General features: G+C 32.7%; 1 protein-coding gene across 9 annotated transcripts in view; it reads left to right on the forward strand.

The window, feature by feature from the left end:
* The window catches only part of LOC138318310 (mitogen-activated protein kinase kinase kinase kinase 3-like), a 46624-nt gene that overhangs the window by 10001 nt on the left and 19432 nt on the right, over positions 1 to 17191 (forward strand). For 3 of the 9 annotated variants that reach the window (XR_011207874.1, XM_069260530.1, XM_069260531.1), the window contains exons 6-18: positions 807 to 849; positions 1093 to 1165; positions 1597 to 1728; positions 2439 to 2501; positions 2853 to 2934; positions 3178 to 3285; positions 3630 to 3711; positions 4023 to 4045; positions 4458 to 4510; positions 8255 to 8293; positions 11175 to 11222; positions 13774 to 13836; positions 16675 to 16714. Coding sequence is in view for 8 of the 9 variants with exons in the window: in XM_069260530.1 (XP_069116631.1) it covers positions 807 to 849; positions 1093 to 1165; positions 1597 to 1728; positions 2439 to 2501; positions 2853 to 2934; positions 3178 to 3285; positions 3630 to 3711; positions 4023 to 4045; positions 4458 to 4510; positions 8255 to 8293; positions 11175 to 11222; positions 13774 to 13836; positions 16675 to 16714 (849 nt within the window). In the remaining variant the exon portion in view is untranslated. The remainder of the gene's footprint in view (positions 1 to 806; positions 850 to 1092; positions 1166 to 1596; positions 1729 to 2438; positions 2502 to 2852; positions 2935 to 3177; positions 3286 to 3629; positions 3712 to 4022; positions 4046 to 4457; positions 4511 to 8254; positions 8294 to 11174; positions 11223 to 13773; positions 13837 to 16674; positions 16715 to 17191) is intronic. The other 6 variants (XM_069260534.1, XM_069260533.1, XM_069260532.1 and 3 more) reach the window with 6 other exon arrangements.

The following is a 17191-nucleotide window of genomic DNA, read 5'->3' on the forward strand; positions in this document are numbered from 1 at the left end:
GGCCAAGGTTACTAAGTCAAAGGTCAAGGTCAAATTTATTTGAGTTAATTGTATGCTCTTAATGTAATGTTAGCTTGGAATCAGGATTCAAGTTAAATACTTGGAAGACTTTTTCCAAAGAATTATAATAATGTACCATCATCGGTTTCCCAATTAATGTTGACATTAATTATTTATTAGCAACATATAGCTAACACGGAAGAATTCGTTGTCAAAATACTACTTTTCCACTTAAGCACGTCAGACACATAGCGGGCCCTTTCTGACGTGTCAGTGTTCTAGTTATTGCAGTATTTTTTCCAATATTTCATAGTACATGTTATACATACTATGGTGTCGCAATCCTTCGGTAACCTGTATATTAAGACACCTGTCTAATAAGACACATTTTTGTCTGTCCCTTGAGGTGTCTCATTACACAGGTTTGACTGTATAAGACCTTAAAAATTCTCAGGTCCCTTCATGCATGCATTCTACATCCTATTCAACAAGATAAAATTGTCATAGCAAAAATATATCCAAAATTTTCTTTTATCAAAAAATGGTTCTGATCATCTTGTTTGACTTGTAATGAAGTGGTGGATTCCTGTTATTACAAATCACCTGTTAGGGGCTCCTATAGGCCAATATTATAAGATAGTTTATTTTTGGAAATTCCCTGCCTAATCTACCAATTTTCTTACAAAAATGATGTAAAAAGGTCCCTTTCCATTGATCATGTGATTCAACATGGTGGATGTTAAAATAGAATGGCGACCACCTACTAGTCTCAGTTTAATTATGCAGTATGTGTTTTGTTTTTCCAGGGTGCCAATATTTTACTCACTGATGAAGGAGATATAAAACTGGGTGAGCACTGATCAGATTCATCTTCAAATGAGATTCTTAACTGTACACCATCATTACAATATTGATGAAATGAATATATATTTATGAAATCATTGTGTTGTTGGGGTATAACACATACTGATATCGTATACACCTATAAAATAGTTGATATCTTGAATAGTTTTAATGAAATGAATGTTAGGTTATGATCTTGTATTGAAATATGAGAGATACATGAATACAATGTGTTGTTTGTGTTTGCAGCTGACTTTGGTGTATCAGCCCAGATCACAGTGACAATGAACAAGAGAAAGTCTTTCATAGGAACTCCATACTGGTAGGTCGTTCTACAGATTGTCTATGTAGGTTTGCAGCAGATGTGTTAAGGTATATTCTAGGAATAATATTGAATATTGCAAAAATGCTTCTACAAGATACTTCAAATATGATATATAAATATAGCGCTATTAAACCCATGGTCACAGAAAAGTTAATAAATCAATAAATAAAGGTGGTTACTGTAAGCCACTGTATTTTTGTTAGACATAATTTCGGCATAATTTCGTAAGAGAATATAATGTATGTTCAAATGTTATGCAAATAATTGTGTTAGAATGTACTATTGTTAGTTAAGCTCTTGACGAAGACACAAAATATTGTACGGGAAAATAATGTGGTTAATAGGAATACATTTAATAAAATATTTTGTGTATAATGGTTAGAAAATTATGAACTAACTTTAACTTCTAACTATTATATTTTGTGTAGGATGGCCCCGGAGGTGGCTGCAGTAGAGAGGAAAGGAGGTTATAATCAGCAGTGTGATATCTGGGCAGTGGGCATCACAGCTATCGAGTTCGCCGAGCTTCAACCTCCAATGTTCGACCTTCATCCAATGAGGTAAGGCAGCTGAAATCACCACCAATTAATCAAAGTTGTCTCTTTCCTTAAAGATGCTTCACCGCTGACAAATGGTAATTTTTTCACTATCAAAAACAGGAGCAGACGATTTAGTATTTTTCTTCAGCTACAAGAGTTACTTACTTTATACCATTACCACCATTGAAAAGTTTGAGCTTCTAATTTTACTTCAAGTTAAAGATATGAAAAATAATTAATTGCATCCCGAAAAAATTCCGTGTCACGATATCCTATATGGAATGAAGTACTGATTGCGCATGCACCAAAGGCGAAATAAATCATTTAATGTTACTTTTTGTGTTAATTAGACATGTATATACACGATTAAATACCAGTTATTGTTCAAATGATGAACATCATTTATCCTCTGTCGGCGGTGGAGCATCTTTAATCATTTGATCACAGTAATTTATCTGTTCTGAATTATTTCTGTGTTGCTTTGGATGATTATCAGTTATACGTACGGTAATCTTTAGAAGGAAGAAAAAAGATGGAACATTTTATCATGTAGCATGGAGCTAATTTTTAAGTCTTAATAAGTAATTTAAGTAATGTATATGTAAATTATTCATTACTACAGAATAAACCTTATTTTCAACAGAAGTCTAAATATTATTTAGATTTCTGTCTGAATAAGTTGAATCTTGTAATAATTTAATTATTTAACTGTTGTGTTAATTTCCTTTTAGAGCACTTTTCCTCATGTCAAAAAGTGGATTTAAGCCACCTCAGCTGAAAGACAAGACAAAATGGTAAGCAGTTTTAATCATTAAGATGATGTGCATTCTGTGTGATGTGCACAACTTATATAGTAGATTTTCAATCCATACTTCAAATTTCAAGTGATTAAGACATTAATTGTACTACTCTAAAAGATTTTGTGGAATTCATAGAAATATTGATAATGTGAAAATATTATTTCAATCAGTGAATTGATAATGTGAAAATATTATTTCAATCAGTGAATTGATAATGTGAAAATATTATTTCAATCAGTGAATTGATAATGTGAAAATATTATTTCAATCAGTGAATTGATAATGTGAAAATATTATTTCAATCAGTGATGTTGGAAATGATATATATGCATATCATTGTTTTAGGTCTCCGACATTTCAACATTTTGTTAAAGTTGCACTCACAAAAAATGCCAGGAAACGGCCAACAGCTGATAAATTATTGGAGGTAGGTAAACATCAATTCCTGAAGAATTGTTATTAGAAAATGTGTTTATCAATTACATGAATCTACCAAATGATAGAACAAATGAAGATTGTTTCAGATCATCATGCTGATGGCATTTTAAAAGTTACCTGGTACTATACATCAAAATATTCTAACACAGCCACTGATTTGAAATCTTACTGCTTGCTATATACACATAGCACTGAAAAAGTTGTTAAAAACTTTGTTTCTATTGTGCAACAGCATTTATTCATGCAAGGTGACTTGTCTCGGCGACTAACGAGGGAGATTCTGGACAAGGCTCGTAACCCAACCAACACTTTCGAAATTATGGTTGAAGATGAAGATGGGGTAAGAAAATTCTAATTTGGTCAACACTGAGGCACTAGTCAATTTTTAATTTTCAAATAGTGAATGCCATTTGAACTGAAAAACAGTTGAGGAAAAAAATGTTGAGAATAATAATAAATTTGAAATCACAGAACGAAGGAAAAATTGACAAAATGAAATAATAGAAATCTATAATTACTTTTTTAGAGTAGAAAACCACAGGTACTGTTCTGTTCAATTCAGTCTCGACAACATGAGGAATCCAATGCGAAATTTGCAATTACCTGATTATAATGGAAAATTATAGATATGGCAAACCAGACATGATGGAAATTGTTCCTTAGTGGAGTATGTTGTTTCCACAGATAATGCAGAATGTGCAGCAGAGGATACCATCACAACGATCAGCTCGTAATAACCCGGCACGAAACAGCATAGAACTTAAAGGTAAGGCAGGTTATCTCTCTAAACAGGTCCAACAGCCGCAGTAACTAACAACACAATGTATCAGACATACATGTAAACTAACTGGGTAGGAATGATCATTAAATCTGTACAGTATTCATTTTCAAATTGAGACTTATGTCAACATGAGTTTCAGATACTGATTGTAGTTCTATTTTGCCACTGCCGAAGAACCTTGCTCATCCTGAAAATACAAACATTGTCATTACATCAAACATAAGTATCCTTATTATTTCATAAATATAAAGTATCTAATTTCTTAAGTTAATTGATTGTATTCTTTGTCTTTTCAGTAAATATTCCTCAGCCTGACCAGGTATGTAGCATTTCAACACCATAATCTATAAACAAATTGTTAGTGCTGTCTGATTCAAACACTGTGGTGATCATTTGTCTTCATTGCAAGGATTTTTTGCTCTGTAATATTTTTTGCTTGCATTAATAATTTCAAGAAAACAAAATTCTTTACGGGTCTACGAGATTGATGAAAACACTAGCCAATCTATAGGGTCAGTTTACATGTAGCCTGAGTCTAACTCGATTTGCCCTCTTCAAGACTTCAAGACTACAACTTATGATCACTCGATTTGTCGGTTGCAAATGGAGTTGACCTCTAAACATGACCATCTGTTACAATTAAAAGTTTCACAATTTCAGCTGTAATGTTTTCTGTCGACCCAATATCAATATAAATCGACATTCATAACAGGAGTGACTTGTTATTTCAGGATGAGAGGTTCTACACCGGACAAGCCTGGATGGACAATGACATCTCTAATCAGTAAGTATGATATGTTATAGTTTAAATGTGTATGTTTACATTGTCATCTTGCTTATTGTCCTTTGTTTGTAGACTAGTATGTTCTGTTAGTCATTAGTCCCCAAGGTATTAGGCGGTTTGATAGAGGCCATTATCAAATTACAACTACCTCACACATGTGTTACCTCCAGCTGTGATCTGTTTGTGTTGCCTTATCTCCCCTGCTTGTTTGCTTCTCTGCTGGTCTGAATAAGCAAAAATTGTTGACTACCGACTTCATGTAATTTTTTCCCGGAGTGTTCATGGTAATGTTAGGTTGTAAAAGTCTAATGTGGTTGATGTGTTTAGTAAAATCATACCTTGGTAATCAATTTTTCAATACTGACAATGATGATTACCAAAATACCCATGTACCTGCTGTAAATTCTACATTTGTAACCCCCCGCGATGAAATGAGGGACGTGGGTGTTGTGAGGGATATATAGTATAATCCATATCCATCTGTCCTGTTATATACTTTAAGGGGCATTTATGTCTTCTATACATTTCTAATCATTAATTAATTTGGGGTTATCGAGGATGGGGGAATAAATAGTAGTAGCTACCATATGATTTAATGTTTTGAAGTTAAGAAAGTGTTATGTTTCACTTACCTCATCCCAAAGGATATTGGTCATGGTTTGACCGCGACTTTAAATGATAACTCTGAAGTATTGCTGTGATATATTCCAAAAATGTTAACAAGAAGAACAAGTGCATGCCAGAAAGCATGGGATATTCTACAGTGAGAAATATGAAACTGCATGCATCATGTACTTTGTATTTTGGTGACAGTATTGTAGTGGGTACTATTTGATTTATAAAGTCCTGTTAACTCATTTGATACACTTTGTCTAATGGAATATACTGTTATAGATTTTGTCTGATAGAATATCCTGTGTACAGTCGTTACATATTATGGATAGAGTTTATAGGCAACAAAAGTTATAATCAATTTTTTTAATTTTTTTTTCTTATTATGTAATTTTGTTAACATTATGACATTATCTACTACATTTTGTGGTGTGTTTCTTTCCATGAATTTAGTAATTTTATTAGGTCACCTGAGACGAAGTCTCAAGTGACCTATTCTAATCGCCTTTTGTCCGTCGTCGTCCGTCGTCCGTCGTGCGTCGTCCGTCGTGCGTCGTATGTGTCCGTAAACAATTTACATTTTCGACTTCTTCTCAAAAACTGTTTAAGCAATTTCAATGAAATTTTGCACAAAACCTTCTAAGGCATAAGGCCAATCAAAATTGTGAATTATACGGTCCCCACCCCCCAGGGAGCTATGGGAGGGGCCAAAAGAGGTTAAATTGACTATAATTTCAAAAATCTTCTTCTCCACTCACAGATGTGATGGAATTAAATACTCTTCATAGATAGAAAGGTCATAAGGTCATTTACAAAAATTGTGAATTATATGACCCTGGGGTCTCGGGTTTCGCCCCCTGGGGAGGGGGTTAAGTTTACTATAGTTTATATAGGGAAAACACATTTTTGAGTATTATTTGATCATTTGTAATAGGAAATGAGTCAAATATTGTCAGAATTATCAGTATGAGATTGCCATTGAATCCTATTAACCAATTTTCCATGACTGAACCCCAGGGGCCTTAGGGGCGGGGTCAAAAGGGGTCAAATAGGCTATATCTTCAAAAATCTTCTTCTAAAATTCTGGAAATGGTAGAATCACATACTCTTTTCATACTGATACTTTATGCAGATTAAATTTTCATTATTTTTATGTTTTATGAATTTAAGTAAACATAGAGGATGTTTGAAAGTGTATGTCTATGCTGTCATTATCACTAACATGTAATTATGTGGCTAAATAAGAGAATTAAGATATATACAATAATCTGAGAAAGTGGATGAAGAGATTTAGATGTATATATGAAAAAAATTATTAAGAGATAAAAAATTCAATGATTGAATGAAGAAATAATTAAATGAAAGAATGGATTGAGAAATGAGAGTTGATTAAAGAGTTATTTGGCTGATAATGAATGCTTACAATATGGTAAAAACTGTTTTGTATTTTCTATGTAGATAAGATAAAATCAGGAAATATTCAATTCCATTTATCAAATGTGATTGAAATTTTACCATATGTAACATAAGTAGCATCAGTTATTGGTATTTAATTTTCTTCCCTGCCTATAGACCGGATGTCTCCTGCATGTCCAGGTAATCATTCTGAGGATATGCATGGATGTTCATCTTTTTCTTTATCGTCCCTCAGTTTTAGATTAGGCAATGCATAATATTTTGGTAGGATTTTCAGTCATGCACTTCATATTGTTCAGATTTTGTTATGATTTTTGAGTTAAGATGACAAAGCCAGGACAAAAATATATAAAGCTGTAGTTACTGAATTATGAGACTCATGGAGTCATGGTAGGATTATGAGTCTTATGATAGTAGGAAGAATATTCTACCAGAGAGATCACAAAATATGGTTAACTAATTTATCCCTGAAATTTTAAAATGGACTATTCCAGCCTTTGATCTAGAAGAATCTAAAAGGGGTGAAAGGTTAAAGCTGAAGCATGCAGAGGAATTGTACATATTTTGTTGTTTCAATGTTACAACATGCCTATTAATATCTATATAATATGATACACACTGTTAGATGAATGTTAAATTTGTTTTATGAAGAAAAAAACAATTATAATCTTGGTCATGGTAGTTGAATGGATAAGGTGTCCGAAAAGCTTAACACATCAACTTTAAATTGCAAGTTTGGACCACATCTAGGGAAGATTGCCAATTACTGACCTTAAGTTGATGGTTTTACTCAGGTACTCCAGCTTTCCTTGCACTTCAATTCCTGGTGCGTCCTTAAATAACTGACTATAACGTCCAGTAAAACACAATCAAGCCAAGGAAAACTTATCCAACTTACTCTAACATTAAGATCAACAAATGCCATACAAGCCTCTCTTTTTTTTTTGACCGTGAGAAGATTGTATATGGGAATGGAGCTTTGTAAAGCTCGTGCATTTTTTAGCATGAACTGTTTTTGTTATATTGAAACAATGACTTTGTATATAATTATGTGAATGTTTGTTTTGCTGAGGACACTATGTATTTACTAGTTGCATTTGAGTGGGTTTATTTATGGCTTAATCTTGTGTTTTTCGTAGTGAAATTAGTCCTTTGCAAAAATAGGAAAATGTTTTATTCCTGATATTATTTTCTCACAATTTATCAAAATTTAGATGATCATAATTTGAATTGTAAATTAGTAGCTTTGTAATTATTTTTATTTTAATTTTAAATTAAGTGGTAGCATGTAAAAGTCAATTTGTTTCTTTTTAAAACACGTACATAAGTTTTGAATCGGCAAAATTGAATCTGTATGAAGAAACATTGATTACAGTCTTGTATGATTTTATAGTGCTTTAATCAAGATTGAACATGGTAAGATAAGAACATCAGATTTTGGCAGTGAATAACTACTTGAGATAATTAAAACAGAAAATAGGGTAAATGCACATTTCTGTTGATGAATAATCTACTTGTAGGGGCCAGGTGTAATGAACATAGTTACAATGAATCAACTTGACCTGTCAAATTGTCTTTATTTTATTTGTTATTCTTGGGACACTAAATCATTTCTACCTGTGGTACCTGATGACACAAAGATACAACTCACCGACAGTGGCACCTACTAGATGTGATGTGACGACACATTTTAACTTGATTTGTTTGTGTACACAGGGGCCTGCTCCAGTCGGTTGACGAAGAGTTACAGAGGAGGTAGGCACCTGGGGAATCGCTTCTCATATAACCACCTGTGGTCCACTGAAAACCTTAGTCACCCAAATCTCACTTTCTCCAACTGTTCATTAGTACATAAACAACACATGGAATTACTATTTAAAAGATTTTTTATCGTCTTTTGTTTATTATAAATTGTACCTGATACATGGACAATACAAGAGTTTCCCAAAATGATGTGTGTAAAGTCCAGTTTACCGTCAATAAGTCCCACCTTCCGGTGATTATGATGTCACAAATATCACATAAGATGATGACATCATATTCAATGTGTGGTGGGACTAATCGACGGTTAATTGTACTTTATCTACATCGTTTTGGAATCTTGAACCGCTGTATTGTAATTGAACTCTGGAAAAATTGAGATAATGGTGACTACAACCCTTTTCTGAATTGCAAAGAACCTTGTGATTGTTTTATTTTTCTGGTACATGTAAAAGAGTAATAATATACAATTACATGTATACATGGAATGCTTAACAAAATGATACAGTACTTTCTTTTTATAAAAACGAAGCCCATAAAAACCCTATGATGATGGGTTACAGAGTCAGTACACCGCATAGCGGGTGATTTATTTTCACTATACATTGTATTTGCATATTAAGAAATTCATTGATGTACCTAAGAGCATTAATGTAAAGCACCGAGAAATTTAAGCCCCGCAATTATATTCTGTATAGGAAACTGCAAAATATTTACCCCAACAAATTTTTAACGGTATACAGCATATATGTTGGTAATTATTCTGTATGTTTACTTTATCAAATTGTTGTATGAGATATTTCAAACCAAAAAAAATATAATGCAGCTAACAGACTAACAAGTTCTTTGCATTTATTCAGAAAATGAAGGTTTATTTGGGCAGTTATATATGGGGGCTGATTCTATGCTGTGTATTGATGCTGTATTAAGTGTTCCAGTTGATTAACCTGCATTTGTACTCTTCAGTTTAACAATACGACGTAGCTAAGGAATTTAACTTCTATCAATGATTTACTAATACGTATTTATCTCCCTTTCTTTAAGAGCCAGGCCATTTGTATTATTAACCGGACACAGGATACAGATATTTAATCAATTTTGTTCTTCTTAAATGTGATAATCTGTGCGAATCCAAGAAATCGGGAATAAACCATGGTACCCCTGCATGTGTTCTGTTGAACCATTTCATGTTTGAACTTGAACTTGTTATAATGAAGTTTGGGCAGAGTTTTCTAGACTATGAATCCAAGAAAATAATGATGTATTTTATGGGAATCATTAGCTGTTAAAAATCTGAACTTTGTGGAATAATTTTCTTTAAATGTGTATATGTGAGCTGTGATAACATTTAACACCAAAACCTGTGTACCACCTGTTGTATGTATTAACCAGGGAGCCCCAAAGTTGGTAACTACAGATTTGTAAATAAAAAAAACTGCCTTATGGTTTACATCAATGGAATAACCCCCTACCATATGATATTGTCTCAAGTTGTAACCTCCAGTCATGAGAGATTACTATAGAGATATTGATTGATTATACATGGCCAACCTGAATGATTTGATACTGTTCAGGATTGCATTTTGGTATGACATTCTAATATTGAAAACAAAGATTATAATAACCTTTATTTGGTAAAGTTTACATTGAATTGAGATATTCTTATTTGGTGTTTATATTTAGTAGTAATGACTGTGAAAATTCTTGATTTATTTTTGTTTTATTCAGTTTGTCCATAGTTTTATCCCCTAGCCTAATCAATGAAAGATTGAAAAAGGCACTGGTGTTGCATGGAGTCTATCATGTTTGTGAACCCATCTTCCATCTTGTGTCAATTTCCACTGTTCATGATATCTTGGCAAACAAATTAGATTGCCAATATCCTGTGTTAAAGCACCTTTGTTTGAAAAATCAAACCCGCAAATATTATGATGTTTTAAATTTCTGATGTTTAGGTTCTATCAAATATTCCAAGTTACTATCGTAGAGTTATCTACCCTTGTGTATTGGTGGTTGCTTTTATTGTTTTAAATTTACCCTGTTATTATTATGATAGAGATATCTACCCTTAAATATTGATGGTTGCTATCGTTTGTTCATAAAAAGTGACATAATTTTTTCACACTTAGTACCAAAATAACACACTGACTAATTCCTGTTCTGTGAAAAGTAGATACTTCTGCATAACAAAAAATGCCTTCAGGAAAGAAAAGCTCCATTTTATGGCACATGTCAATGTTGATTAGACTAGGATTTGTTGATATTTTCATCCACTAAGATGTCCCCGACTAAACCACTAGCTGTCCCCGACTAAACCACTAGCTGTCCCCGACTAAACCACTAGCCGCCTTAATTAACCTTTTGTGTTCTGTGTTTGTATTAGTTTGTGTATGGTGCAATACTAACTACTGTATAGAAATTAGATGTAATGTGTTGAAAATAGTTTTTGTTATTTAATTGTCGTTGCTTTGTTTTTATGTTTTATGCCTTCACAATTTCAGTGATTATATACTTACCTTGGTAAAGATAATTTTTCGGTGTTTCCGACATCAGACCTGCATGAACAGTTTATATAAAAAAATAACAAAAGATAATTGCCATGATTCAATGTATTGAATTTTTCCTATTTTCAAATAAGAACTCTCAACTTACTCTCATCAATAGGTTTAACATTGTTAAGCTAAGTTAAAATTTATTGTAAAACAATAACGTCGGGTAAGAAGACTTTCATTAAGGTAGTTAGATATCAACAAAGTTAAAAAGAAAATGATTGAGATAGATAGATATCAACAAAGTTAAAAAGAAAATGATTGAGAAATAATTACAATCGTAAGCAGATGTTTTAATTGTGAGTTATGATGTGTTTTTATTTTAGATTTAATATCTACAATGACATAGAGGATATTGATAGTGAGCTGTTTGGGTGTGTAAACCAATGCTTTACCATTCATATCTATACAGAACTATACGCTAGCTTTGCCAGACATCATTTGCTTTGCAGTAGGCTAAAGCGATCAGTACATTACAAAATGTAGCAGAAAAAAGATATCCAAGCACTGCTGAAAACTTTCACCAGCTTTGCAGCTAAGAATATGAAGTTTGGAAATGGGAGGGGAGGGAATTAGGTATCAATCAACACATCCTTACTGAACAATAGAAATGAAAATTAAGTAAACTTGTGTCATATTACAGATTATCATATTGACTATGGACTGGGGTATAAATGTAATACATGTGATATGGGTATAGTTGTGTGATACTAGCAGGGTTTTAAAGTGGCTAAGAGTTGACTTTGTGTCTTACACACACAATTTAGGAGTATAAGGGTAGAATGTAAATGTGACAATGGTAGAATGTAAATGTGACAAAGGTAGAATATAAATGTGACAAAGGTAGAATATAAATGTGACAAAGGTAGAATATAAATGTGACAAGGGTAGAATGTAAATGTGTTAGGGTAGAATGTAAATGTGACAAGGGTAGAATGTAAATGTGACAAGGGTAGAATGTAAATGTGATTAGGGTAGAATGTAAATGTGACAAGGGTAGAATGTAAATGTGACAAGGGTAGAATGTAAATGTGACAAGGGTAGAATATAAATTTGTCAAGGGGAGAATATAAATGCGACAAGGGTAGAATGTAAATGGGACAAGGGTAGAATGTAAATGGGACAAGGGTAGAATATAAATGTGACAAGGGTAGAATATAAATGTGACAAGGGTAGAATATAAATGTGACAAGGGTAGAATATAAATGTGACAAGGGTAGAATGTAAGTGTGATTAGAGTAGAATATAAATGTGACAAGGGTGAAATATAAATGTGACAAGGGTAGAATATAAATGTGACAAGGGTAGAATGTAAATGTGATTAGGGTAGAATATAAATGTGACAAGGGTAGAATATAAATGTGACAAGGAGGGAATATAAATGTGACAAAGGTAGAATGTAAATGTGTAAGGGTAGAATATAAATGTGACAAGGGTAGAATGTAAATGTGACAAGGGTAGAATATAAATGTGACTAGGGTAGAATGTAAATGTGACAAGGGTAGAATATAAATGTGACAAGGGTAGAATGTAAATGTGACAAGGGTAGAATGTAAATGTGACAAGAGTAGAATGTAAATGTGACAAGGGTAGAATGTAAATGTGACAAGGGTAGAATATAAATTTGTCAAGGGGAGAATATAAATGTGATTAGGGTAGAATATAAATGTGATTAGGGTAGAATGTAAATGTGATAAGGGTAGGATATAAATGTGACAATGGTAGAGTGTAAATGTGACAAGGGTAGAATATAAATGTGACAAGGGTAGAATGTAAATGTGACAAGGGTAGAATGTAAATGTGACAAGGGTGGAATATAAATGTGACAAGGGTAGAATGTAAATGTGACAAGGGTAGAATGTAAATGTGACAAGGGTGGAATATAAATGTGACAAGGGTAAAATGTAAATGTGACAAGGGTGGAATATTAATGTGACAAGGGTAAAATGTAAATGAGATTAGGGTGGAATATATATATGATTAGGGTGGAATATAAATGTGACTTGCATGATTATCAACCTATAGCTGAGATAGACTAGTGTCATACTAACAGGGTTATGTAGCTAGGTTAGACTATAGTGTGATTCAATGTACTAATGCTATGAATAAAGAATGATGTTGTGTTGATTGGACTAATAATGTGTCTTTGGTAGACTTGTTGTATGCTAATAAAAGGATAATGAACTCGGTGAGGGTAGACTTGTGTGGTACTAACAGGATTATAAGTGTAGTGAAAGTAGACTTTAGTTATGCTAGCAGAGTAATAAAAGGGGTGCAGGTAATTGTTATATATATGTGTTGTACTAACAGAATGATAACTGTGGCTTTATGACAATCACTTAAACCAGTCTTAATGTTATGTAGCTAAACAGATTGGCTTTTATGGTGGGTTATGTTTAAATGACACAATAATATGTTTCTAATAATTTAATTTTTGTTTAAAACTAAATACCTTTTATATACACAGGATATGGTGTGTTCTCTGTATCACAGTGTATGTCACAGTACCAGGACAGCCGTTCACTTCTAATCTTAACAAGGTGTCATCTATTACTACCTGTATCTATTGTCAAAATACCGTATGCAGATTGTAATGACAACCGAATATTTACAAGAACCAAAGAGAGAAAAAAAGTGGATCAAAGATTAATTGAAACCAGTTTTGCAAAAATGAATGTATAGACTTCAGTTTTAACCATAAACATTCACTCAATGTACCAATAACAATTTGTTATAGTAACTGAGTGTAGCTTTCCAGGGGAAATAAATCTAAGTGATATAACTATGACATTGTATACTGTGATCAGTGCTGGATCTCGTGTCATTGGCTGGGTACTGTGACATGATAAATTAACCAGAGTGTATTACAATGCTTTCTAATGTGTGTGTACGCTCACCGGTCGTGTAACATACCATATGTTGCAGAGGACATCGAGACAGCTTAATTGAGGATGAACTCAACGACCAGTTTGTTTCTCCTTCACAACAGTAAGCAGATAACAACCAATAGACCCATCCACGTCGCAACAAGGACACCAGCAAAATTGTTATCTCTTCTTTACCAACAAACTTAATTGCAATTATAAAAATGTTTGAGGTCAAAGTGAATTATTTTTAACCTTTGTACAAAATCCCTTTATATCACATTCTTAAATATGTGCTTTGGTTTCATGTCAACTTGAATCTTTTCTAAAATTGTAAAGCACTCCTTCATTTGAATCTATATTTCTTAAAAATGAGAAACGCCATTTTGGCTAGTAATAAAATATTAATTCCTAATAGTCCTTGATTTAAGATATTTTGCAATCATCAACTCTCTTGTTTACTGTATTGAACCACATTATGTATAACTTAATTAAATTTCAAAACAACATTAACTTCTAAGCCATTTTCCATCCCATTCTTTTCAAAAATTCTTTTCTGAATAATGTAAAATCCATATTTGTTAAAGATAAGCACAAGCTTCTAGAACTTAAATTATTTTAATACAACTTGAAATTCTTAGTTACTTTCTATCCCAGTCTTATTCCACCATTTTATGCTACAATGTATTTGTAAATGATCTTTTTGAAAGAGTTCTTTTCTGATTTCTGAATAACATAGAACTTGATAAGAGAAGCACAGGCTAGTTGGTGTCCTTGTTGAGTAAGTGGGTGTGACTGTGTTACTGTTGAATCAGTTGTTTGGTTGTTGTGTTGGGAATGTTGAGTACTGCAGTTAGTCCCATGTCCACCAACATCACCTCCAATTGTTCACTAATCAGCATGGCAAACCTCACAGAATATCACATAGTACACACTATTTTGACCACGCCACCTAACCTTGTTTGAATTCACGTAGACACCAAACTAGATGTCATAGAATTACTTAAAGGAATTTTGTTTGTTTGGTGACATCTATGATTGAATGTAAAATTATATAGCATTCTGAAATCCAATTGTGCAAATAGAATGTAAGGCATGTATATAATCATTCATATACTATATACTCTGTAACACCTGAAACAAGGGAGATAATCAGTTTTAGTATATCACACTCTTTACAGAATGGTTATACAATGTGATAGTAAGGTTGTTGGATTTCATTTATTTAGCAAAGAATGGAAAAAATGATGAATGATAATTATGCTATCCTTATCCACCATAACATGTGTTTACTGGATGTATATCACCTACATAAAACTAAGTTTGATAAAGGGAAGTAACTGGCCTCCCCAAAGTGTGTAGTGATGTTTCCAAATTAGCCGCCATCATACATGTCTGTTCTTTGTTGCCAGTAACCGATAGGAAAAGGTCTGTCCAGGCCTAGAACTAATGGATATTTCACATTGATATACAGTATATTCCTTAATTATCTATTACAGCGTTTTCTGCCCTTGCAGAAAGGTATTAATTGTGACATCGTGTGTACATATGAGCATAATTTCATAAATTTCTGAGAAATTGATGTGAATTTTGCTAAAATTGATGAATTTATAATTGATACCTATATATCTGCAATGGCAGATAACTCTGTAATATGCAATTAGATGGAATACTGAACCCTTGTGAATATTTTCATTAATTGAGACGTGTCCATCTACATTCTGTATTTCTGTCTTACCATTGATGATGATAGGAAGAACATTTGTTTTGTTTGGGTTGCACTTTGATTTATTGACCATTTTGTCACTATTGATTGAGAATTAGTGTATTTGTTGTTAGCTAATTGATATTGAGAATGTTTCAGTCGAAACAATGAGGACAAATTAGATTCAAGGCGAATTACACAGAAAGGGATTTTTTTTAGGAAACTTTGGAACTTTTGGTCATACTACGAGATTGGTACTTAGACATGGAAGTTAAGATATTATTACAACTACAGAAATTTGATAGTTCTTATTTGCTGAAATATTTCTGGTCTAACCTTAAGAATTTTAGCTGTTTACAAGTATTTATTATTAAACCTCCAATGTTTTATCATTATAACAACTGTATAAATCTTACATAGAAACTGTCTATGTGTATATATGCAGACATACATGTAATGTGTATGCATAACTTTGGATATATGTATAATTTATATACAGACATATTGATACATAATATTTGGACCATGTTAAACAATATATTAGCGTGTTATATGAAAAATTAGCCAAATGCACAGTTTTGTTTAATTTCATGCGAATGCCATTCCTGGCCACTCAGTACTATATATGTAGCCCTATTACAGACCTATAATGAAGCTAGTCAAACACATATACCACCAAACCTGCATGAAGAATATTTCATTAAGTATTGATTAATTTTGTACTGAATTTTCTATCTTAGAGATTTTATTTTGATATTGAGTTTTAGAATTATCATTGAAATCTTATCATAATGTATGTCACTATAGTATAATTTATTTATCAACTTTCTGACACGAAAATTTCATGAAATTGCCGAGCATAATACAGCAAAGTTCGATGTTTCCTAGAGGCTTTAATTTGCTAGCTTCCCCGGTGATTTGCTGTTTCTGTTCCTCAGTGATTTAAGTGCTTTACCATTATAGGTGGACATGCTTGTAATCCTGTTATTTATGTAGAGTAGACAACCCTTGTTTGATTTTGTGAATAAGAATCCAAGTGAAAAACATTACTTCATGGATAAATGTTAAAAGTTTTGTTCCTACAAGATAAAAGAGTATTAAGTATATCTTTCTATCGACTGAACTTTGTGAGTTGTTGATGTGTTAACGAGACTATCACATGACTTTCTTACTCTATATTTGATGATGTTAAACTAATCAGATGAAGGCACCTGTTAATGTTGACAAACGTGTACATGTTTTTTCCTGTATTTTCAGATCCACCTTACAAGTGAACCCCCCACCTCTGCCTCCTAGAGTAAGTACAGAGACCTGGTGCTAGTATCCATACAATATCATTCCTTAATTTACTTTCACCATTCATAAAAAGTACCGGGAGAAATTTTTTTCTTGAAATCCATACATAGACTTCCAAGACAGTCACAAAAATCCATACATAGACTTCCAAGATAGTCACTAAAATCCATACATAGACTTCTAAGATAGTCACTAAAATCCTTACATAGACTTTCAAGATAGTCACTAAAATCCATACATAGACTTCCAAGATAGTCACTAAAATCCATACATAGACTTTCAAGATAGTCACTAAAATCCATACATAGACTTCCAAGATAGTCACTAAAATCCATACATAGACTTCCAAGATAGTCACTAAAATCCTTACATAGACTTTCAAGATAGTCACTAAAATCCATACATAGACTTCCAAGATAGTCACTGAAATCCATACATAGACTTTTCCAAGATAGTCACTAAAATCCATACATAGACT

Source organism: Argopecten irradians, chromosome 3, assembly GCF_041381155.1.
Source record: "Argopecten irradians isolate NY chromosome 3, Ai_NY, whole genome shotgun sequence".
Classification (NCBI taxonomy): domain Eukaryota; kingdom Metazoa; phylum Mollusca; class Bivalvia; order Pectinida; family Pectinidae; genus Argopecten; species Argopecten irradians.